The following is a 23,586-nucleotide window of genomic DNA, read 5'->3' as shown; positions in this document are numbered from 1 at the left end:
AACAGGCATTTTGTTTCCATAGGCAATGATCATCTTTGGCTAACTGAGGGCAGTAAGGTGAATCCGGGTTCCAAGAAGGATAGAACTTGGTGTATTGGGAGTCCTGTTGTCTATACTAGCTTGTGCTTGGCTTGCAGGGTGTGTGAATATTAGGCATGAGTAAGCCTGGGTGAGCGTCTGTGGGTGATGTATATGAATGAATTGCAAAATGAAAGTTAAGAACTCAAATTGGAGGAAACCAAATCATGGAAAAGCAATATTAAAGAAATATAATCAAATTGAAAATTAAAGGAAGCATTTTGAAGGAAAGATAATTTAAGGACATGCAATGAAATTGCAAATGGTATTTTTAATAATTTTAAAAAAACTGGAATAAGTAAACCATATTATTTTGTTGTACTTAGCAAGAACATTCAATCTTCAAATGAATAAGTTAACAACGGGAAACAGAAGTGTAGGCCATTTCAAATCCCAGTTAAGGAATCAAGTTTTCATTATGTACAAATATACCACGTTTTACTAAAATTATAAAAAAAATGCATGGTTTCGCAGTAATATTTTTCTAATGAAATCATTTTTCTGTGAGAAAACATCGAACTTCACACACACACACACATATATACCCACACACACACTTATATACACCAGCATTGCAATATGTGTATAAATATATGTGTGTGTGTAGGTAGGTATTGTAAATGTGAAACCGGCCTTAACTTGCTATTAGAGAGTAGAACAAGACTGATAGAGGAGATCTTATTTTTTAATAATAATAGCTACCCCTCTTCTCATCCTAGGTTCACCATCTGCCTGCACTGTTTTCTAATCTCTTGGAACCATGATTGCCAGACCTGATCTTGGGCTATATTTGAGTGAGGTTTCTGTAAAAAAGAAAAAAAGCGAAGTTTAACTCATGTTCTCTGATTAAATCTCTGACAGCTAGTTTGTTTTTAAGTAGGGAGTATATGTTCAGTAGCATGGCTTCAATCGAATCCCATCATTAATTAGGACAATTTATCCATGGTGATACAGAGGACAAAGAAGGTTATTATTGCCAACAAAAGGAAAGACCACTCTTCAGAGGCCAGTCCGCTTTTCCTACCTCACCAATTGCCTAGGTGCCTGCAAATGTTTTCGGTTTACTGAAGCATATGCTTCAAGATTTTACCTCTATGGCCACAGCTAGTGGTTTCTCCTTAACCTCCACTGCCTCCTGCTACACAGCCTCCAGATGTTGATACAGCTTTTGTTCCTCAGCAGAATCCTGTCTTTCCTGGGTCATCGCATGAGTGATCACAAGACACCTATGATGAGTCCTCAGATTCTGATGATAACATATGTTGTGATCAAGGGGATTTTGCTGACGATGACTAGGGAGAAGACTTACAGTCCCTGGATAATCATAAACCTGAATTGTGATCCTAATGTTACTTCTAAGGGACAGGATCAGGACCACGTTTCACAAGATTCTCAAGCTAGGGACCTCATGAATGTCATAATCTGATAGATTGTGCCTTTTTTGTTAAGTCCTCATTCGCCCTTAAATATGTTTCAATTGGATACCACTTCTGTCTTTAGCCATCTGAGCAATAATTCATCTGAATGAAATGGAGAGAATCTAGGTGCCTCTGAATAAATCCGCAATCAGTGACTTCAAACTGTTTCTCCCTACATAAATCATCGGGTTGTGCTAGTAGCAACCTACAGTTCTAAATTGAAATACATAACAGTACATCAGAACTCGGAAGTGCCAGGCCTCCTTTTGCTAGCTTCCTTCTCACATACAATTCTACCTCCTTTAGAGGCCCAAATAAAGTTTCCTAGCTTATCTTGGATTTTTGCATTCTGGTCTTTAGGAAAAGGGAGAGGAATGGTATCCAATAATAAAAAGGTACGTTTGGGGTGGATTCACATTTTATTTAAGTTGACTCTGCCATATATGGTTAAGTGCAGGCTCTACCATTTCTTAAACAGCCCATTTATTTCTTTCATCACCCTTTTAAGGTTATCTTTAGATAGATCTTCTAATTTTGGCATAATCATGATGCCCAAGTACCTCAGCTTGAGTTGGATTCTACAGGTAGTGTTGCTCATATTCCAGACCATTATCTCTGTCTTAGCTTTGTTTATCAGGTACCCCGAAAATGTGCCAAATTCATCCGCTGTTTGTTCCATTCGGGAAACCTTTTTACCCAGATCCTTGGTGTGTGTGTATATGTAAGTAAGTATACGTGTGTTTGAGTGTACACACACACACACACACACACACACTGAAAAAACAAACAAAGTGACATTATAGTTGGGTGAATATGTCAGTGACAACAATGTTTTGAACTCAATAAACCACAGAAATTCACTAGTTAATGGTAGCAGACTATAACTTAACTATGTCTGGCAGACTATAACTTAACTATAACTTGTGCCCCCGCCATGCACTGCTTATGACCTCACATATTACATCTGTCATGACATAATTGACATCACTGATGAAATCTCAAATTACCTGATCCCTGGGAGCAAAACAAATATACGCCCCGTTCCTGAGCCTTAATTCCAATAAAAAGGGACAGTGGCCGCATGACCCCCTTCCCAAACCCGAAAAGGCTCCGGGTGCCCCATTCCCTGGAGGAGTATACTATTAAACTGGTGAGAGGGGGCATGTGCCGCCCTCCCCAAGCCCTCTTGGGCCCCAGGGACACCATCCCCCGGGATCAAATTCTAAGGTTAGGGGGGTGTGCAGCCACCCTCCCCGGGCATTAATAGGCCCCGGGACCCCATCCCCCAGGACCAAATACAATTTTCCAAAAAGGGAGGCCGTGCGCACCCCGAGGCTTCTTGGCCCCATTGACCCCATGCCCCAAGGCCAAACACAATTAGAAAAAGGGGAGGGGCATTAAGGCCCCCTCCACAAGCCTTATTGAACCACAGGACCCCATCCCCGGGGGAAAATATAATAATAAGCATTTGCAATGCAATAGGTCTCGCATTTACGCGAGTTTGAGCTATTGGCATTGTAAATGACAATGCCTTTAATTTAATTTTAGTTTTTTTAAACATAAATAAAAGGCATTGTCATTTACAATGCCAATAGCTTGAACATGCGTAAATGCAAGTCCTATTACGTTGCAAATGTTTTTTTTCCTTCTTCAGTGGAGGAGTGAAAATAGCAGTGCTGTGTGTTTTGGCATGCCCACCAGTGCTGTGCGTTGTGCCCCCCCAACCCCTCCGCTCGGCCCTAACGAAAGCAGCCTGCACTCTTTATAAAATAAATAAATAAGCGTGTCTGCTATAGTTACAGCTTACGCGCTATAATTTAAATAATTAAATTACGAAAGTGGCCAGGTATTAAGTAAATAAATAAGCACGTCCGCTATAGTTAAAGCGGATGCGCTAAAATTGAAATATATACATAAGTAAAACCAGAGGGCCTGTTGAGATGTCGTGGGTGGAAACGGGACGGTCATTAAAGAAAAAAGTGCTTACCAACTTATGAGGGAGACGTGTAACGCCACATGTAAAAGATCCAGTCCTCATGGAAGGTAACAATCAGCAACAAGGCGGTAACAAGGAGGGTCAAACAAGCCTCATAATCAATCAGAAGGCAGCATTTACCAAGGACAATGACACCAGCCAGTGAAAAATATGGGAGGAGAGTGGTCGAGGCTTCCACAACATACTCGACTACAGCTTGCCTCGCAGAGCGAGCAGGGCGTGCGCGCTGCTGCTAGGTGCAACCTAAAAAGGAGGAGGGAAGCCTCCCTCACTAATCCTATTTTGGCCTTGGGGACCCATCCCCAAGGGCCTCTCTTTGTAGGAGGTCGGTTAGCACCTGGGGTCCCCACAAACAACACATTGGGGGCTGCAGGGGGAGCCCCGGGACCCCTACGTCCTCAGCCGGCTCCCCGCTTGGGAGCAAACAACATGTTTGAGAAACTACTGTGACATGGGGGTGGGCTTCCCAGGACACAGTAGGTGAGCCGGCCCTGAGTGATGGGATCCCCTGGGCCTTCAAGGCTCAGGGAGGTGAGCTGTGTGCCCCACCCACACCCTTTAAAATTAATTTCAGCCCTGGGGATGGGGTCCCTGGCGTCTACAATGGCTCAGGAAGGGGAGCCCCAAACAGAAATGTGCTGCAGAAATAGAAATGTAATACATATTCCAATACAGACAGTAGTCAAAACGAGTTTTGTTTCTACTTGGAGGATAAGGCTAGGTGGGTCATCCCAATTTTGGATCATCTTTAGGAGGACGGTCTCTCTTCTATGGAAAACGAAGCCACTACATCTATATCAGTGGCTTGTAATGAGCAAAGTTATAAGGCTGAGGATACTTTCTACTTGTTCTTGAATCATAAAAACAGGCTGTCATCTGTGCTGATGCACAGCCCCTCTGATGCAGCTCTACAGTTCCTTGTACTATACCCCTAGACAGAAAAGGCAACTGTCTGAATACAGTGGGCAAAACATGTAGACAACTGTGACACAAAAATTTGTTTTGATAAATTACCGAAAGTCGGCCATTCTCAAGAAACCGCTACTGTGAAGGAGGGAGAACTCACATCCTTAGCCCTTATCGATGCCTCGTTGGATGCATTTAACATCACCTTTCTCCAAATGTCAAGAGGAACACTTCCTAGGCGGTTTGAATGGCTTTACAGCATGTCATCTAGATCTAAGGCGCAGTCTAAAGTCTTGGATGTGCCCTTTGATGGTGAAAACCTTTTGACAAACATGTAGCTCAGTGGTTCTAAACCTATGGGCCGAGAAACCCTAGGGGTCCGTGAGGCCTACTCAGGGAGTCCGCAACTGTTTTACAAAACTAAATAGTATTAAAATTAATGAAGTATATAAATAACGAAGCAAAACTGAAAATGTGAAAACGCTTTTGTATATTTGTGAATTAAACTAAATATTTCAATATTTGAGCATTTGTATGATGTATACTTTTTTTGTGTGTATTGTTTTGAGGTTCAAATCATAGAAACTGCTGAGACCGGGGTTCCCTGGCTTCCAATAATGTCTCAGTGGGGATCCTCGGATTCCAGTAACGATTAACTTGATGTCCACAAAAGTCAAAAGGCTAAGAATCGCTGATGTAGATGATAATCTACAAGCCATCAAAGCATACACTGTTAATGCCCATTCATTGGGCACTCTCCAGAAGCAAACAAACCCTGTCCAACAACCCTACAGGCAAAGAGGTGGCTACTAGCATCCCTCTATTTTTTGTTAATGCATGCAAGACTACTCCCAAGAGGCAAGTCTTGGTTCAAATATTGGAAACAATGTCAGTCATCAAACAGACGATGAAAGGGATGAGTGGCCTCATTCAGTAGAGGTCAAGACCAACCTTGCCAAACTTGACTATTGGTCATGATTACCCCTTCCGATATCCATGGCAGCAGGGGGGAAATCTAATGTTCTTTCCACCCTGGCAGAAAATCTCCTCAAATTGTTGGGTTAGGGATATTACTCAGTACGGACAATCAGTAGACTTCACCACCAGACCACTTTCTCTACCGCCTAAAAAGTAATTTTCATCCAGGAAACTTGCAAAAAGAAATCCTAAAGTTCTTCCCCAAGCATGCGGTAGCCTATACAGGAAGCACAAAGAAATCAAGGGTTTAATCAGAGTTCCTCTTGTTCTGGGAAAAATTAAGAGAATTTAACCTGAGGGCTGTCCGTACATTTATCAAAACACTAGGCTTCAAAATGGTGCCTTTCCTAGAACATCCTTGAGGTTCTCACTGGAGGTGATTACCTGGCATCCTTAGACGTAGATAATGCATACTTTAACATATCCATACATATTCTACATCAGAAATAGTTGAGATTCCTGGTGTGTTAAAAGCTGTTAGTCATAAAAAGCTACTCCTATTATTAAACTGATTAGACTCTAGCTGGTAGAGTGTATCATATCTTGCTTTGGATTGGTATTTCTCTGCCAAGCTTTTCCCCATCAGTGCTCTTTGTATTATGTTTGCTCTTAATTCACGGCTACCATTGATGGAAATTATAGTTATTTTACTGACTTTTGCATAAAGCTGGAGTGCATTTTGGATAGTACGTCTGTATCATATCATGCTGTTAAGGACCTATTTATGAAGACTGCCTCTGAGCTCTGTTGAGGCTGACTTACTGTCTAAGACGGCTAAATTGTTTTATTACTTGTTTACTGTGTAGTAATACCTAGATACTTCTGACCTATTTAGATGCCCGTTACAAATTCTTAAATGTACTTGGGTTGATTTTGTCTTTTGCTGCTATATGGAACCATAGGGTCTGATGGTCCCTTAAGAGCTCAGACAATGCCGACTTTGTGGTTCACCTTTCTAAATGTATTTTGTTTTGCTGCTGACTAATGTGTGCTGATGTGATTAGATGTGCCTTTAGTTTTCCAGTTGTTTCTGTGTCTCTCGAAGTAAGTTCTTACTTGTAATTATTGATAAATTATGTAATTATTGCCAAAGCTGATGTATTTTAAGATGCTGTGTATAGATTGGGTTGATGTTCTACCTTTATAAGGTGGCCTGCAGCCTCGAATAAACTTGTAAATATATAAATAAATAAATGACACATGCCAATGAATATCCTATGAACAAGGAGAGTTATTTGCGATTCTACTTTTTAATCGTGGGCATTTGAAGTTGTAGAGCGTTTGCAGAGGCTGCTATCTATCCGGCCTCATTCCCTACACTGATTGCCTTTTTTTAAGAGGAATTAAAATAATTGTCACTGCTGTGATTTACTAAAGTTGCTTTTGTAGTGCAACTTTAGTATTAAAAAAAAAAGATATATCTAATGTTTCCCTTCTGATAGATAAATCTTTTAATTTTTTTCTAGAAAGGGTTTTTTTTTTAAAGAAAATTTTAGGCACTCTGTAAAATGTGTCTATGAATTCTGCTTGTAGGCATAGCAACTACTTTTTTGTGAATTCAATTGAGATAATGACGGACAGCTGACATTACAAGTAAGACATATTTTTATTTGAAGAGTCTCTTACCAGGAGTCTGTTCCGAAACTTTCACCATATTGTTTACCTAGTTTTATCTTTTTATGCAATTCATCTTTTTTACTCCCTGCTTAATGTTAACTTTATTTCTCCTATTTCTTTTTGGCTAGATGCATTTGCAAAGGACCGGGGTCCCTGGATCGTGAAGCCAGTGGCATCTTCTCGAGGGAGGGGAGTGTACCTGATTAACTCGGTGAGTGTGACATAACATAATATTCAGTAAGCAGGATTGCAATTTGTGGCCCCCTGTGATTGGCTGCCATCACAGTGATTTTTGCCTGTAAGGGACTGCATACCACTATATCTATGATAGCATTCTAAAAAAACACACAGCCCGTTTTCCTTAAAGGAACTGCTTCGAAAAAATTGTTTTGGAAAACTTCGGAGGTAGAGGCAGTTGTCCTTTGAACCACTACCTACTCGACCCTAGGCTGCCAACACGATTGGCCATGGGAAGGGGACCTAACAGGACCCCTCCTGCATTTGCAAATCAATTAGCACTCCAACTTCGAGGTCGGTAACTCATCAATGGTTTGTGATCGTGATTGCAGTCATAAACCATTGATACATTCCTTTCCGAATTAGAAATAGGAAGAGGACTCTCCTTTCATGGCCTTTCCTGTTGGTGGATCGGAAAGGATTGCAAAACCCCTTTTACGAGTTGGAAATAATTTTATGACTAGTAAAAGAGCTTTTGTACATAGAAAAGCCCTTTGGCGGGTGCAGACGATGTAATTTTGCTAATTGCAGGATTTGCGATTGCAAAAGGGCATATCTGAAAGAAACACGTTAGTTAGATTCCTCAGCTTAGAATATCCCCAGGCGTCAGGCTGGATCCGGAAAGATTTTTCGTCAGCAATACCCCTTGCGCGTCGCTAGGCGTCGTCTGCGGCTCCGCGTCCGTCGTCGGCGTCGTGCGCCGGAATGACGTTGTCAGAGTACTTAGACGCCGCTCTCGCGCGCTGACGTCAGTTATTTTTTCCGCCCCAGACAGCGCCGATCCGGGAAGAGCTTACCCCTTTAGTCACTTTTTGACTAAAACTTTTTGGACTCTTTTGTCAACTCGATTTGAACTGGTGCCGGTAGGATGCCCGGGTTTAAAGCCTGTGACTCCTGTCATCGACTGATGTCGGTGACGGACCACCACCGCCGGTGCCTTTACTGCCTTGGGGACGGCCACGATGCGGAGTCGTGCCTCTGCTGCCAGGCCTTGACCTCGAAGGCTAGGCGGGAGCGGTCCCATAAGCTTCTCGAGCTCCAACACAGGACCGTTCACGGTCCCGGTCCAGGAGGAGGTCGAAGGACCGGTCGCGGAGCCGCAGCCACCACCACCGCTCGTCGGGGTCGAAGTCTTCGGGTAAGTCGAAGCATGCTAAGAAGTCCAAGAGGCGATATCGCTCTTCGGACTCCCCTCTCCGGTCGCGCGACTCGGTCGAGGGTCCGGGTGGTACCACCCCCGCGGCTCCATCGGAGCCGCGTCCTTCCCCATACCCACCGGTCCCTGGGACTGACGCGACTCCGGCGGAGATCAGTGCCTTCCTCTCGGCCATGAGGGGCCTGGCTCCGCCGTCGACGCCTGCCGGCGCGCCTTCGGGCCACGCGAGCTCGACTGGGTGACCTAGCGAGCCGACTTCGCCGACTTCGGTCCCGACACAGTAGGTCCCCGTGGGATCCAGGCCTGGATCTCAGTCGGTGCCGGTCGACCTCAAGACGCCTCCTCTGCCGGTGCCGACACCGGTTCCACACCCGGCGCCTTCTCCGGACGATGCCGTTCACTGGTTCAGCCCAGATCCAGGCGCCGCAGCCGACGCCGATGGATGACAATTTCATCTACCGTCCGGCTCCGATTATTCCCCCTGTTTATCAAGAATCGGATGACGGGGGCGACTGGGAGGGGTCTGAGGACCCTCTGGCCATGTAGGCCAACTTATCTCAGGACTGGGCAGATGAGCTGGGGGATGCCAGTGGTATGGACACCTCCCCGGACACTGATTTCATCTCTCCTCCGACTGTGGCTTCGGAGGAAGGTGTGCTGCATTTTCAGTGGTGCTGCGCAAGGCGGCCGAAGCCCTTGGGTTGGAGCTGCCTTCTGTGGCCGTGTGGACTAACCTCCTCACTGAAGTGCTTAAACCGTCATCAAGCTCCTCGAAACCTCTGCTGCAGTTCAATGAGGCACTAGTGGACGTTCTGAAGGGCACCTGTCCAAGCCCTCCACAGTACCTCCTGTGGATCAGAACGTGGACCGGCGTCACCGCCCTGCTCCGGGCGACCCTAGTTTTCTGTCCCAACACCCCACACCCGAGAGCCTGGTTATCCAGGCCTCTACTTCCCAATCCTCCTTCCCGTCCGCTCCTCCAGATCGGGAATTCAAGAGGCTGGAACAGTTCGGTAAGAAGCTGTTCTCTTCCCTTAGTTTGGGACTGCGGTCCTTGAACACCGCTTTCCTCTTGGACCGTTATTCCCACTCTCTGTGGGATACGGTGGAGGACGTGCTGCCCCAGTGTCCGGAGGAGGCCCGGAAGCGGCTCACCCAGGCTCTTGCCGACGGGCGGGATGCAGCACGACATGCTATTCGATGTGGACTAGACACTACGAACTCGCTGGGCAGGGCGATGTCAACCATGGTGGCGCTCTGCCGCCACGCCTGGCTGCGGTCCACGTCTTTCTCATGGGATGTCCAGAGCACCCTCATGGATATGCCCTTTGATGGCACTCGCCTTTTTGGCGAGAAGGCGGATAGTGCGCTGGTGCTAGTGCACTTCAAGGACTCCCGGGCTACGGCCAAGTCCTTTGGCCTCTCGGGGCCGCGACCGCAAACTTCTGCCTTTCGACCCTTACGTGGGCCAAGGAAGGGGCGCCCCCTCACCTCCATGCGTGGAGATTGAGCGGCGACAGTTGATGCCATTTGACTTGCCTCCTGAAGTCTGCGATGTGATTCTGGCAGCCAGGCGTCCCTCCACTAAAATGGTATACGCCTGTAGGTGGAACAAATTTGTGGCATGGTGCACAGCAAAGGCTGTGGATCCCCTTTCCGCCCCTCTTTCTGAGGTTCTCTTCTTCCTTCTTTCTTTGGCCCAGCAGGGCTCTGCTCTGGGCACTCTTAAAGGTTATATTTCTGCTATCTCTGCCTTCCTTCTGCTTCCTGATCAGCCTTCTCTCTTCAAATCCCCTGTTGTTTCTCGATTCCTTAAGGGCATTACTCACATGTTTCCTCCTGTCCCTTTCGTAATGCCTCAGTGGGATTTGAATCTGGTTTTGACATATCTGATGTGCGCTCCCTTTGAGCCACTTCATAATTGTCCTCTTCGTTTCTTGACGCTTAAGACTGCTTTCCTGGTAGCCATCACCTCTGCTAGAAGGGTGAGTGAGCTCCAGGCTCTCTCTTCTAAGCCTCCTTTCCTTCCTATTCATCCGGACAAGGTTGTGCTCCGCACTCGCCCTTCCTTCCTTCCTAAGGTTGTGACTGCCTTTCACATCGGGCAGTCTGTTACGCTGCCCACCTTCTTTCCGCCTCCGTATCCCTCGAAAGAGTAAGAGCGGCTCCACCGTCTGGACCCAAAACGGGCGCTGTCCTTTTATTTGGACTGCACCAAGCAGTTCCGGGTGGACGACTAACTCTTTGCTGGCTACGTGGGCGCTAAGAAGGGGCGGGCGGTGCACAAGCGAACCATCTCTCGGTGGGTCATTATGTGCATCAAAGCTTGTTACTCCTTAGCTAAAAAGGAACCTCCTGTTGGGTTGAGGGCCCATTCCACTCGGGCCACGGCGGTGACGACTGCCCTGGGTCGGGGAGTCCCCTTGCAGGACATCTGTCAGGCAGCAACGTGGGCCTCGCTGCACACGTTTGCCAAGCATTATTGCCTGGACAGCCAAGTCCGGAGAGACGGCTTCTTTGGCCGCTCTGTTCTCCAGGACTTTCTGGTGTAATCTTGGTTCGCAGACCCACCACCGGGGTTGGTATTGCTGGGGTATCTATTCTAAGGTGAGTAATCTAACTAACGTGTTTCTTTCAGATAAAAATCCGATTGGCCGCACTCTGCTAGTCCTACCAGCGTGTTACCCCAAAGAATTGTGGTCCATGAAGTAGCGTCGGCGGGTACGCCTATGCCTAAAGTTTAAAATGAAAATGAGTGTCGCGTTAGCCATCCCTGGACACGTGTTTCGAGGTAGTCCAGGTGTTTCTTTCAGATGAACAAGTTACTTACCTTCGGTAACATTAGTTAGTTAGATTCCTCACCGACCCACCCATCCTCCCCGTTCTGCGAACCGACATTTAGGGCTAAGGTTATCCTTTTCAGGTCCCTAGACTTTTTTGGCACCAGTGTCGGTCTCTTGCATGGCTCTGCGTTCCTGGTGTGGAAAGCTATGTACAAGAACTGACGTCAGCACGCAAGGGCGGCGTCTAAGTACTCCGACGACGTCAATCCGGCGCACGACGCCGCCGACGGACGCGGAGCCACAGACGACGCCTAGCGACGCGCAAGGGGTATTGCTGTCGAAAAATCTTTCCGGATCCAGCCTGACGCCTGGGGATATTCTAAGGTGAGGAATCTAACTAACTAATGTTTCTTACAGAAACATTGTTACCGAAGGTAAGTAACTTGTTCTTAATCTAGGTCTAGCTACAGGTTACATTGTTGCTCGAATATGAGTTTACCTTGAAAAACAAAAGACAAGCGGTGTTTGGCAAAACAGGAACAGTTGGTTTAATTAAACACTTAGGCCAGGAGCACAGTTACAGAAGCGATTAAGAGGACTCTCTCAAAGTACAATCAATTTGAAAAAGTCTTTATACTGTTTTTGGGTGTCATAAAGTACTTCCAACCTTTTTTGGTAAAACAATCCGGACATTTTCTGTGGAGCCATAAATAAGGCCCCTGATAACAAATGCAGGTGGTCCTCGACTTTGCGTGGACACAATGGGGGCCAGTGTGTGCTGTGTCCTAATTGGCTATGTGTTCCTAACTTTATGTGGCATCGTGGCATCTGACTTTTTGATGTTTTGGGAAGGCGCCCATCCCTCTGGTCATGTGTGCTTTAATGGGGCCAATCTCCCTGGACCATTGTGCTGTTGCTGCACTTATCTGCACTTATCTGGAGATTGACCTGAGTTTCCTGTTCGCACCTTTGTCTGCTGGCTACGTGCCACCCTACCTGTGACCTGTCAATCTGTATCCTCAGGCCTAGGTTGCAGGGCCTGTCTGACCACGTATTTCTGAGTCGGGTTGATGGAGAGTTCATGACGTGCGAGTTTCTTAATAGTGATGCGATTTCGCTCGTATATGCAAGTGTATCTTTAGGAATATTGGCATAAATTTGATCAATATTAACATTCCCTCTAGTTGAATCTTCAATTATATTATCTAACCCATACTTTATGACAGTCACATTATTGAGTCTTGTTGTTCTTCAGCTTTGACTATTACTATTTGACTATTACTATTTTCATAGCTACTTGCATTCTACCCAATTTGAAAACAGCGTTTTTACAGCAGAAAGCCCCCAATTGCAGGCAATCACACAAGAACAATATAAATGGGCAACAATGACGTGTACAGTCTGGTTAGCCACCGGGAGAGCCAGGAAAACCAGCTTATGTACCGTTCCTGCTTTGGGGCACTTCCCTCACACATGTGACTTTGTAAATGGTGCAATGCTTGATGGCAAAGTCCTTTTATCTAGATCATTGTCTGGGATAAACATGCAGCAGGACACTCCGATCTTGGCACACACCTCTCCCTCCATTGTAGTCATTAAGTCCAACACAGATCGATGTTGCATCGTCACAAGGCGGATGGCTCTTAGTTATTCCTTGATTGCATTAAGGCCGAGCTCAGTGCTGTTCATCATCTTGAGCATCTACCACCTGGTTATTTGTAACCAGCGGGCGTTCGCTTCCGTCTGCACTGTGAAGAAGTTTATGGACCCTCCTGCATTTACCTGTGTGCCAGAATTCTTCCAGAATGTCCTTGTACTGAGCCCAGCCAAAATACTCAGCAGTTCTTTTTTGCTAGAGCCTTATGCAATAGCGTTGTTAGTGCAACTCTGACAGATCTTCTCCGGGAATGACCATGGTCATGGTGTGTATGGTGACGAGGAAGCAAAAGCCGTGCCACCTGGGGACGAGCTAAGTGTAGGCAAACTCGCTGCATTGCCAGTAGGTATCCATTAGCATAGAGGTGCCCCATTGCATGTCTGGAATGTGCAGTATTGTGCCACAATTAGTAGTTGCCCCTTACTTTCTAACCATGTCACCTCAGTATCCCAGATTTCCTGACATGGAGTATCTATGCTGTTCAGCCCTCCGCTACGAGACTCGTTTCCGCTTGCGTCATCGAGGTGGATGACCCTACACTGGAACTCCATGTCTGTGGTTGTACTGCTAGAGGCACTCTTGTGGTCTGGTACCCTGTGATGACCTTTGACTACCATTATTTTAACTGACTTTAGTGTGTTATTTTATCCTAGCCTGAATGTACGACGGTCCTGCATATGCCTTGCTTCTCTTTCTTGTAATCTTGCTGTCTTTCAGTGGGAGCTGTCACGGAGTAGAACAGCCTTGCCAAGAGCAGAACGTGTGGGATGTGCATTTGAAAGCGTGAAAGGGAGAGAGAGGTGTGGAATGTACGTTTTGGTCTCGAAGTGCAGTGTTGTGGACAGTGATGCACACATGTGCTCGGTGTTGTACATTGAGAGATGAAGTATACAAATCTATAAGCAATGGTGCAGAAATGTGCATTGTGTTGTACATTGATAAGAATTCTGAAGTTCTTACTATTGGCTTTGACATGGCCTCATGTCATCCTTTTTCTTGACTCTGCCTTCCTTGCAGTGCTTGCAAGTTGTTTGGGTTATTCGCATTCAAGGTCTTTCTGTTTTTGTGTAGCGATTGTTTATGTACTCTGAAAGGCTTTGTGAGCTTCGTCAAGATAGCGGCTGGAAGATGCGAGAATGGAGAAGTAACGTGAGAACGCCTTCCTGCCATGGGAATGCTTGCTTGGAACCTGGCCAGTTCTGGTAAGATTCCTCTGGCACGGGGAGGAGGTCTTTCTCGAACCTTCTAGTGTGTTTAAAGCTGAGGGTTGCTGACTTGGAAACTGGGAGTTTTGGAATCCGAGCGAGGGCGGACACGTCTATCTCGGAGTGTGGGACCCTGGTTGCTGAGCTCTGAACCGGCTGTGAATTCCCCTGGCCAGAAGTGGGCTAAGATACCGATGCAGTGTGTTTGCACCAGGTGATATATTGAGTTTTGGTTATTGCCATTGTGATGTGAGCCAGTGGCTGTGATCATTTGATGTGTGAGTGAGTGATTGTGTGTTTTCTTTGTGATGTGTGAGTGAGTCAAGGTGCACCTCCAAAGTACTCATTTGATGTATATATAGCTTTCTGATCACTTGCAGGACGTTCCAGTATTTTTGCTTGAGGCTTATCTCATATTAATTGCTGCTTGTTTATTTATTGGTATTATTCATGCATTTAACTGCTGTATTTACCAAGTGTGTTATTATTGCTTGCATATAAACATATATATCTCTCTATATATATTTGAACCTTGTGCATTTGGCATCTAGGAAAGCCTTTCTGTTAGAGAGCATTGTGTGAAATAAAACCCCAAGCCTTATTCAAAAAGAGAGTCCTTGCATTTTGTAAAATATAACCCTTTTCTAAAGGTGTTGTCTGTATTGTGTTATGTCTCCTGCTTCGCCTTGTGTGTGTTGAGCCATCGTGTGAGAGCTGTATTATCTGATAGGCGAATCAAGACAGTGGTCCATTTGTTATTAAAGAAGACAACCACAGATATGCTAAGGGCCATTCTGGGAGCACAGGTGGAAGTGGGGGTGGACATGTTCATGTATTAATGCGGTGGCTCTGCTACCTCCAAGAATCTATTGTCTGGAAAGTCTTGAGGCCAAAAAATACCCTCCCCTAAGGTGCCTCTCCTGCGCTTCCTATCTAGCTCAGTCTGAATGTCACTAGGCTTGGTGAAAAGGTGCATTGCTCTTGAATTGGTCTGGTATCGGGTCAGGTCCACTATTGCTGTATGGGGTTCTACTCTGCTATGTTGTATCTTGGCCCTAATCCTACATAGCTACAGGTGAAGATGGCATTTTGCTTTTTCGGGGGCTACCTCTTGGGATAAGTAAAGACTGTCTGTGCCTACCGCGTGAGGTATCAGCGAACAGACATGACATAACCTGCCTATTGTCTTGGAGGCCACGGTGGTCATGTGCTGAAACCACAAACGTTTTGTGGGAGGGCACTGTGCAGTGCGTGTGGAATGCTAGTGTTGGGTTCAATGTAATTATAAGTGAAGTGGGAGAGGTCCCTACGCAAGCGCTTTGATAGCTTTGGGATGGATTCCCCTTGACTAGGCCATGCTTTGGTGATGAATGGATGTGGAAACACCCATAGTAAACAGAGGGTACATAGAAGTGCAACAATACATAACTTATTGAACATTGCAGATCTTTGGGATGAGTCCAGGGGAGATGTCTTGTAGTCATCTGATGATTGGGGGTTCTTGACTGGAAAGTTGGAAACAAAAAGTTAAAGACAAAGAGTTTGTAGTCCTTAATGCACACACTGTAGATCCCATTGGGGTGTTGATGTGGCTGCTGAAACGGTGGTGCACTTGGCCGTTTAATTGGCAACCTGTTAAATAAGAGCTACGTTCATTGGTTAGTTTAAAAAACAGTGCATTATTGCAAGTGCCCTCATTTTCCTTTGGGGTTCCTGTGCCTTCTTTTTTAAAGGTGCGCTCTCCAGACTGTATTCACGCCATTTTTAGAGAGGCATCAACAGGTGGCCCCAGTTGGGGTATCTATTTTTGAAAGTGCGTTATTGTTCATGGGACGTGTTAATTTTTATGGTTTGTTGAGTTTTGGGCTTCTTTTTACCTGTCTTTTGGGCGCTTTCCCTAAATTTCAAGTGATCTCCTGCTTTATGTTATCAGAAAAAACAATGGAGTTGGTCGGGAGGCTGTACCCATGGCCTCCGTGTAGTTCCGATATTGTGGTGTTTGAGATTGGACTTACTGATTCCTTCAGATGGTGTGTGTAAGGCCTTGTGTATTTGGCTGATTGCTAGGCCTGATTCTAGGGTGAGCAGATTCTTGTGTTCTAATCTCGCATGGAGCTGTGATGGACTTACAGACTGCCTTTTCTCTGGCACCATCCTCTCCCACGGACCATGTATTTTCCTAGCTGTGACTAGGGGCTTCTAACCGGCAGCATGTTTCTGTTGTTATTCTGGAAGGGAATGACCCTGCGAACAGGCTTTGGACACTTGGAAAATTTTGAGGAGGAGGGAGAAAAAACATTGCTGGAGAACTTGTCGAAATCTGTCTAATGAAAGGTGAGGACTGGGTCAGTTGGTTACTTGGGCAGACCTCCCCTCCTGACTGACTCAGTACCGTGCAGTGCTTCGCAACCTGTTAGACCTTGAGCGGTGGAGATTATGGGGCTTCGCTATCCCGAGCTCTTGGCTCACCCGAGCGTACTGGAAACCTGAATCCCAACACTGGAGGACAGCTTCGTTTTGGAACTTAAAAGGAGTCTCCATTGACTGGAGGCTGCTAGCTTTCTGGGGTGCTGTGAAGGACTGAGGGCCCGAGAATGAGGTCCTTTCAACTTGGTATTCGGAACCAATTGACTTTTAGGTATGGGGACCTAGGTGCCTGCTTTTAAGGACTGGACAGGGGGCCCTGCCCCCTCGTCAGCCTTCCCTACCCCCGGGGTGTGGTCAGCCAGTCCCGCCCGGGAGAATCAGCAACAGAGTGGGGCCTAGACTCCTGCAGGAACCCTCAATGGCAGACTCTAATGATTCCCAATCAACAAAACACATTCAGTAACCCCTGAATTCCAGAACGCAAGTAAAGGCTTGAACTCCTAATGTTGTCTCATTGGTCCTTCTTTTGAGGTTTGGTACAGTGAATTGTGAGGTGCACATGAAATGGATGCTTCGCATTGGAGGTTTTAACTGCACATTTGGGTTCTGTGTTTGTACGAAGGCATTGCCTCTCCGGACAGTTACCCCTCCCTGCTACTGTTGTGGCCCGGGTCCCTGTTATGCTAGATTTCCTGTCTGTTGCTGTTGCCACTAGTTTGTCCAACTACCTCATCCCCATTGCGGTGATGCAGTAGCTGACTGACTTCCCTGATGCTGTGTGTAGGGGACATTCGGGTCTCCCCGGGCTTGGTTTTGCAGGTACTGGCCCAGAGTGGAGGGGCAAGGGGATGGCGGGGATACAAAAAAAAAAAAAAAAAACCCAGCACACAGGCTCCCTCCCCTAAGCCAATCACAGCGCTGCAGTGCAGCATTCTGATGGATCTGAGCACCATGGTTTGGCGCTCAGATGGGGAATGGGAGCCTGGGTATGTTCCTCACCAGGCTGTGTAATGCAGCCAGGTGGGGAACATGCAAAGTTTGCATTACTGTTTGGCCTGCCAAAGACGGCCGGCCAAACACTCATGCACACTTGGAACGTGCAAACCACTCCTCCCCCTGTGCCACCAGCCCCGCCCCACCCTATCCCAGCTCTGAACCTACAAAAAATAAAATGGTAATAATGACGTTATCATTTTATTTTTCCTGCTCTGAGAGCAGTGGGGGCGATGCTCCTACGCCTTAGCGGAGGAGCCACTCATGCTTGCAGGCCCGTATCAGTCCATGGCTGTCCTGTCTCTTGTCCCCATCATTCCCTCAATCTATCCAGAAAGTCAGTTATGGTCTCTCCAGGTTTTAAAGTCTTCGCTATTAACCCTCCTACATCAAGGTGGTCCGGTAACATTTCCCTCAGGGCTGTCCATATTTGGTGCCTGTACGAATTGAATGTATCCCCATCATGCTCTGTGTTTGTCAGTGTGACTGCTGGGATGCGTGCTCGGACGAACACTGTGTTATTCTGCTCGCCGATGAGGCTACTTAGCAGACTTTTGACATCGCCTATTTCTACAGTTACTTCTGTGGTATTCTTCTCAAAACATGAGATCCATTACCCAGTTCCATCCGGCAAGGGCAGCAATTTGGTCCTTAGCCCTTCTTTATCCTTCTGAGCCCAGGGCACATAGACGGTCTCTGACATGCCTTTCTGTAGTAGTGGGTACATTTTGGCTTGGGGTAGCTCAAATGGTCTTTCCCTAACATAGTGTTCCCATGTTTTTAGGCAATGCTGCATTTGGGGGAATTTCCACCAGGAATCTCCCCCTTCATGCTGGATGCAGTCTTCCTCAATGGCCATATCGTCAGGTTAGAAGGATCCCTCCTCCAGCCTGGGGCTATTGTATTGGCCCTTCCCCTTGGTCCAACAGGCTAGCAGGTGCCAAAATGGCCGTGCGAAGATCTTGCCTTCCTCTCAGGCCACTATATCCCTTGGGGTCAGTCTATCTGTCCTGCATGTTCAGGAGGAGCAGCGGACGTCTTCATCGCTGCTCCCCTCATGCGCTCGCAAAGGGCCATCTTACTTCTCCTACGTCTTAGTTGAGTTTGTACCAGGCTACCTTGGTCTATAATTTCCCGGCCATCCCCTCTCCTGCGTTGACGATCTGGTGAGACTTGGATCCCAACTGAAAGCCTCTCCTCCAGATCTGCTTCGGACTCTTCCCCGACTACCTGCGTATGGTGGGGGGGGGGTGCAGCCGCTTTGCTTATTCTCTGTGGGATAGGATTGTCAGTCTGTGCCTCCTCGAAGATGGCCCACAGCTCTAACAGTGCTATTCTCCTGTCCTCCTTCTGTCCTGCATATTTGGTCCGTATGTGTGTCTTCATGTGTTTGATTATGTTGATATCAAAGGTTCCCTCCTTTGGCCAGGGAAAGTGTGTACCTTAGTGTGTGTGTGTGCCATTCCTGGCAATACTTGTCAATTGTTTTAACCTGTGTGGGGAACCTGGTTTGCATGTGGTTCAGTGGCGACTCCATGATAATCTGGGTAGTTTTTAAGGGACAGAAGCACCCTCATTTTTCTGGTTTTAGGTAATCTTTAAATTCTATTCTGGTCGTGGGAAAATATACATGGGATTGCTGGGTCTAATTGAGCTCAACTCTATTTACAGATGCATCAATGCAAACATTTCACAAACAGCAATGCATATGCAGGGCAGGGCTGAAAAAATCATAAATGTTTTACTAGACCTGCAGGTCTAGTAACTTCAATAATCTGCTCGACCTAACTGTAATGAACTTGACCCGTGAACTGGTCTCAAATGATGTGATCCTAGGCAAATATTTTGTCTTATGGAGCCGCCTTTTTCTTTATTATCATATAAGAGAGCACCTTCAAATATGCAAGTTTACTAATTCTGCTATACAAAATAACTCTTTATTTACCAGACTAAATGTTTGCTCCATGTACAAGACTCGAGCCCATATAAAGGGTACACATGATCCCTGGCTTGCCTCTTGGTTCACTAATAGCATTGCTATCTGAGCAGGAGCAGTAATATTTCCCAGTTCATGTTTAAAAACTCACTTTTCATAAATATATTACCACAGCATGATGTGGTAGTGCACTTTCCCACTAACATGTAGTTTTACTGATAATAGCGCATAAACAATGTTTGGAATTTGGGTTTCAGCATAAATATTTAAAATGTGCACATCACCAACTAAAGTGTTCTAATTTGTTTTGATCCTATAAAAATACTTTTTTTACCACAGAATTACAAAAATGGGTCTTTATAACTAGTGAAATATATTTGAATGTTTGAACAGTTCACTTAGCTATTACAGAGTTGTGTTTAAAAAAGCCTGACATCTTACAGCCTTTCATTTAACATGTTTTGCACAGTGCAGTTGACACACAGTTCATTTTACAAAATTAACTTTCTAAGTTTAGTCACACAAAGAAAGCTAAATGTAGGAAGTTTCAAGACAAAGCAACTTTTGACCTCTCTCTCTCTGAAAGCCAGCTAATGTAACAAGATAAGGTTTAAATGCATTTGTATTGCTCTTCCACTTTGTGAGCAATAAAGATGCCTTTAAATCTTATTGTCTTGTCACATATTCTCTGCTTTCAGAGACAGAGGTCAAAAGTCAGTTCTCTTCCTACATTTACTTTTCATTCTGTGACTGAAGTAAACAGGATTTTCAAGTTGCCCTTGAGTATTCCCTAAAAATAGCTCCTCCTGAATAAATCTGGAGGCTGTTGATTGACAACAGGCGTATGGGGGAGTACCCTCGGGTACTTTTTCCCCCTCACGCAGTAGTAGTATCAGCCTTTGTGGAGTAGTTCAGTGTGTATGCCCTGAATCGCCAACTGTAGTTTCAGCGATTCTGGGGGGTAATATAGAGAAAGGACGGGGTCCCGTTGTGGTAACTACCGAGAGGGCCGGGGGCCCTATCAATATAGCAGGGGAGGAACCGGGGAGGGCAGAGTTGGGTTCCAAGAATCTAAGGTTTAATACAGGTCAGGAGTACTCGCCATGTTCCATTGTCAGTTGGAACATCGCTGGTTTAGCTGCTAAAGGCGATAATCCGGGTTGGGTTGAGTTTATTAGCTCTCATGACATTATATGCTTCCAAGAAACCTGGTGCAAGGAAAGTGTCAGCTATCCCGGCCATGTCTCATTTAATCTTCCAGCCCTGGCATCGTTATCCGGTAGACCGAAGGGAGGGCTCCTGGTTTTAGTTTCCGTTAACATCCCAATCGAAGTCAAAAGATACCTGATCGTTGGTGTCCATTCCCAGATCTTGTGGTTATCGGACAATCAGGGCTCTAATACTATTTTAATAAATTTTTATAATAACGTCTTCGATAGCACGAGGCATAAAGCCGTGAATGAATTAGGTGCTGCCCTAGACGATTTAATTACAGGGGACAATCTTGATTTTAATTTTATTTGGGTAGGTGATTTTAATATACCCACTTGTATTTTTTCGACCTTGGGGGTTTGTGGGGTTAAGAATCATTTTGAGGAAGATGATTTGCACTTCCCGCATAATCTATACGGGGATTCCCTGAATAAACTATTGGCATCCCTTGATAACTTGGACCCTCCTGAGGCGCAGCCGGGAGTAGAAGGAGACAGAACTATTCACTGTTTTTAAAACTTAAAATACTGTATTTTTGTCACTTGGATTTTAACTCACTCACCCCTCCTGGGACACATCCTCTGTGTGCAGGCACCCTTCCACGCTGAAAACGAGCGCTGGGAAGGGCGAAATCGCCGCATTTCCCGCCTAATTATCTCCCCTCGCCCTGATTGGGCACGCCCACTAGAGGCCACGCCTTCACCTATCCCCCTTTTCAAAACATGTGCATGTACCGGAAGCGCAGCGGACGAGCGCAGCGGGCGCGACGATTGCACGCCGAAGGCGCGCATAAGGCAAGCTCAACTGTGCTCGTCCGTGCCGAGACCGGGCCTAGGGCCACCCCCCCTATATCCCCGACTATAAAACTCAGACATTACAACTCGGAAACTCTCATGGGATTAAGACCCACCGGCAGAGATTGCCTTCAGTCCCAGTTTCATGCAGAAAACATCCCACATTCCTGCCCCTCCTGCCAATCAACCCTTAAACCTAAGCCGGCTCCAGACCATTCACATGAGTACCGCATGTTCCTGCTCAACTGCAGATCCCTGCCCAAACACAGGGCAGAGTTCGCATTATTGCTGGAAGAACGTATGCCAGACATTGTCTTCCTAACAGAAACATGGCTGGCCACAGATTCGGACCCCGCGGTAATCACAGCCCTCCCTCCCGGCTTCCAAATCATTCGGCAGGACCGCCCTGAGGGCAGAGGAGGAGGTCTAGCTATTATCTATAAAGACCAATTCCTCTGTCGAGTAATTCCGGAGACCATCCCTGACTGCGAGAGCCTAGCCTTCTGCCTCGAACTCTCCCCTAACACCTGCTTCACAGGTACTCTAATTTACCGCCCTCCAGGCCCTCCCAAACAATTCCACAATCTTCTCGCCTCGATTGTGGCGGAACGCGTCAGCACTTCCTCGAACTTCACCCTGTTAGGGGATCTTAACTGCCACTTTGACTCCACAACCGATCACATAGCCACTATGATGATAAATGACCTAGCAGCGCTGCAGCTAACCCAAATCGTTAGGTCCTCCACTCACGTCAAAGGCCATTTGCTGGACCCTGTGTTCAGCAATTGCGCAGATCTTACATCTAGCCTACCAATCCCCCTTCCATGGACTGACCATTTACTAGTCCCCTACACCTGGACCACACTCAAACCCCCAACCATTAAACCCACAGTATGAATAGCCAGAGCCTGGTCCCGCCTTCCAGTCGACAAATGGATGAGCAAACTCGCTAGCAACCCTCCTCTCCATAATAAGGATCCACGCCTAGCTGACCAGACCTATGAAGACTGGATCACCCAATCCCTTGACAACATTCACCCCAAAAGAAAAACCACTCTAAAACGTTCCCACAAATCGGCACCATGGTATTCAGAGGCCCTTAGGGCAAAGAAACGCCTATGCAGGAAAGCTGAAAGGAAATGGCGTCTGGACTTCTCTCCAATAGGAAAAACCCAATACCGAAAGCTACTTAAAGAGTACAAAGAAGAAATCAAAGCCACTCAAGCGGCATATTTTTCTAACAAAATCATGTCAGCCAAATCAAAACCTAGGGAGATTTTCCTAATAGTAAAAAATCTCTCCAAGCTACCACCCAGCCTACCTGTAACCACATCCACAGAGCATTGCAACAATGTGGCAGCCTTTTTCCACCAAAAAATTGACAAAATCTACGCCTCCTTTCCCCCCCTGGCCACCTCCGTTCCAGCCTCGACTAACAGTCTTGGCACACCCTACCATACAGACTCCCACCACACTAGCTCACTTCCCCCCCCCCCTAGATCTGACATCTCTGGAAACTGTAGCCCGGAAAGTCAAATCTGGCTCCTCCAACGACCCAGCCCCACCAGACATTATAATGTCGGCATCTCAGGTCCCCCTACCCATCATAATGGACCTCCTGAATGCCTCTATCTCCTCCGGCACGGTCCCTCCTGGATGGAAACGGGCCATGGTTAAAGCACTGCTGAAGAAACCCAGTTTGGACCCATTAGACTTCAGCAACTATCGGCCAATCTCCCTGCTTCCCTGGCTGAGCAAGGTGTTGGAGAAATACATCAACAGCCTTCTGGTCACCTTCCTAGAAACCAACCAACTGCTAGACCCCACCCAGACAGGCGTCCGACCCAAGCACGGAACCGAGACCGCCCTCCTCAAGGTCACCGAGGAATCCAGAAAAATCTTGGACCAAGGAGGATCAGTGGCAGTGATCCTCCTTGACCTCAGCGCGGCCTTTGACACGGTCAGCCATGACATCCTGCTGAACCGTCTGTCTAATATTGGCGTCAAGCACCAGGCTTGCCTATGGTTCGAGTCCTTCCTGAAAGACAGATCCTTTCAGGTATTCGACGGTGAATCAGTATCTACCAGCAGACCTTTAAGGTGCGGGGTCCCACAAGGCTCCTCTTTAAGCCCGGCGCTATTTAACATTTATATGAGGCCACTGGCTGAGGTTGTTCGTCCGTATGTAGTTAAGATCATCTCCTATGCGGACGACACCCAGCTGGTGGTCTCACTGGCAGATGAGGCCAACAT

The 23,586-nt window shown here is 46.5% G+C and overlaps 1 protein-coding gene across 8 annotated transcripts in view; it reads left to right on the top strand.

Annotated features, from left to right (window-relative positions):
* TTLL5 (tubulin tyrosine ligase like 5) overlaps window positions 1–23,586 on the top strand; it is a 1,306,640-nt gene that overhangs the window by 218,700 nt on the left and 1,064,354 nt on the right. For all 8 annotated transcript variants that reach the window (XM_085626706.1, XM_085626705.1, XM_085626700.1 and 5 more), the window contains one exon: window positions 7,122–7,204. In XM_085626706.1, the coding sequence (XP_085482832.1) occupies window positions 7,122–7,204 (83 nt within the window). The remainder of the gene's footprint in view (window positions 1–7,121; window positions 7,205–23,586) is intronic.

This window comes from Triturus cristatus, chromosome 9, assembly GCF_964204655.1.
Source record: "Triturus cristatus chromosome 9, aTriCri1.1, whole genome shotgun sequence".
Taxonomy (NCBI): domain Eukaryota; kingdom Metazoa; phylum Chordata; class Amphibia; order Caudata; family Salamandridae; genus Triturus; species Triturus cristatus.
Note: the sequence above shows the minus strand (reverse complement) of the source record. Positions and strands in the feature narration are given on the sequence as shown.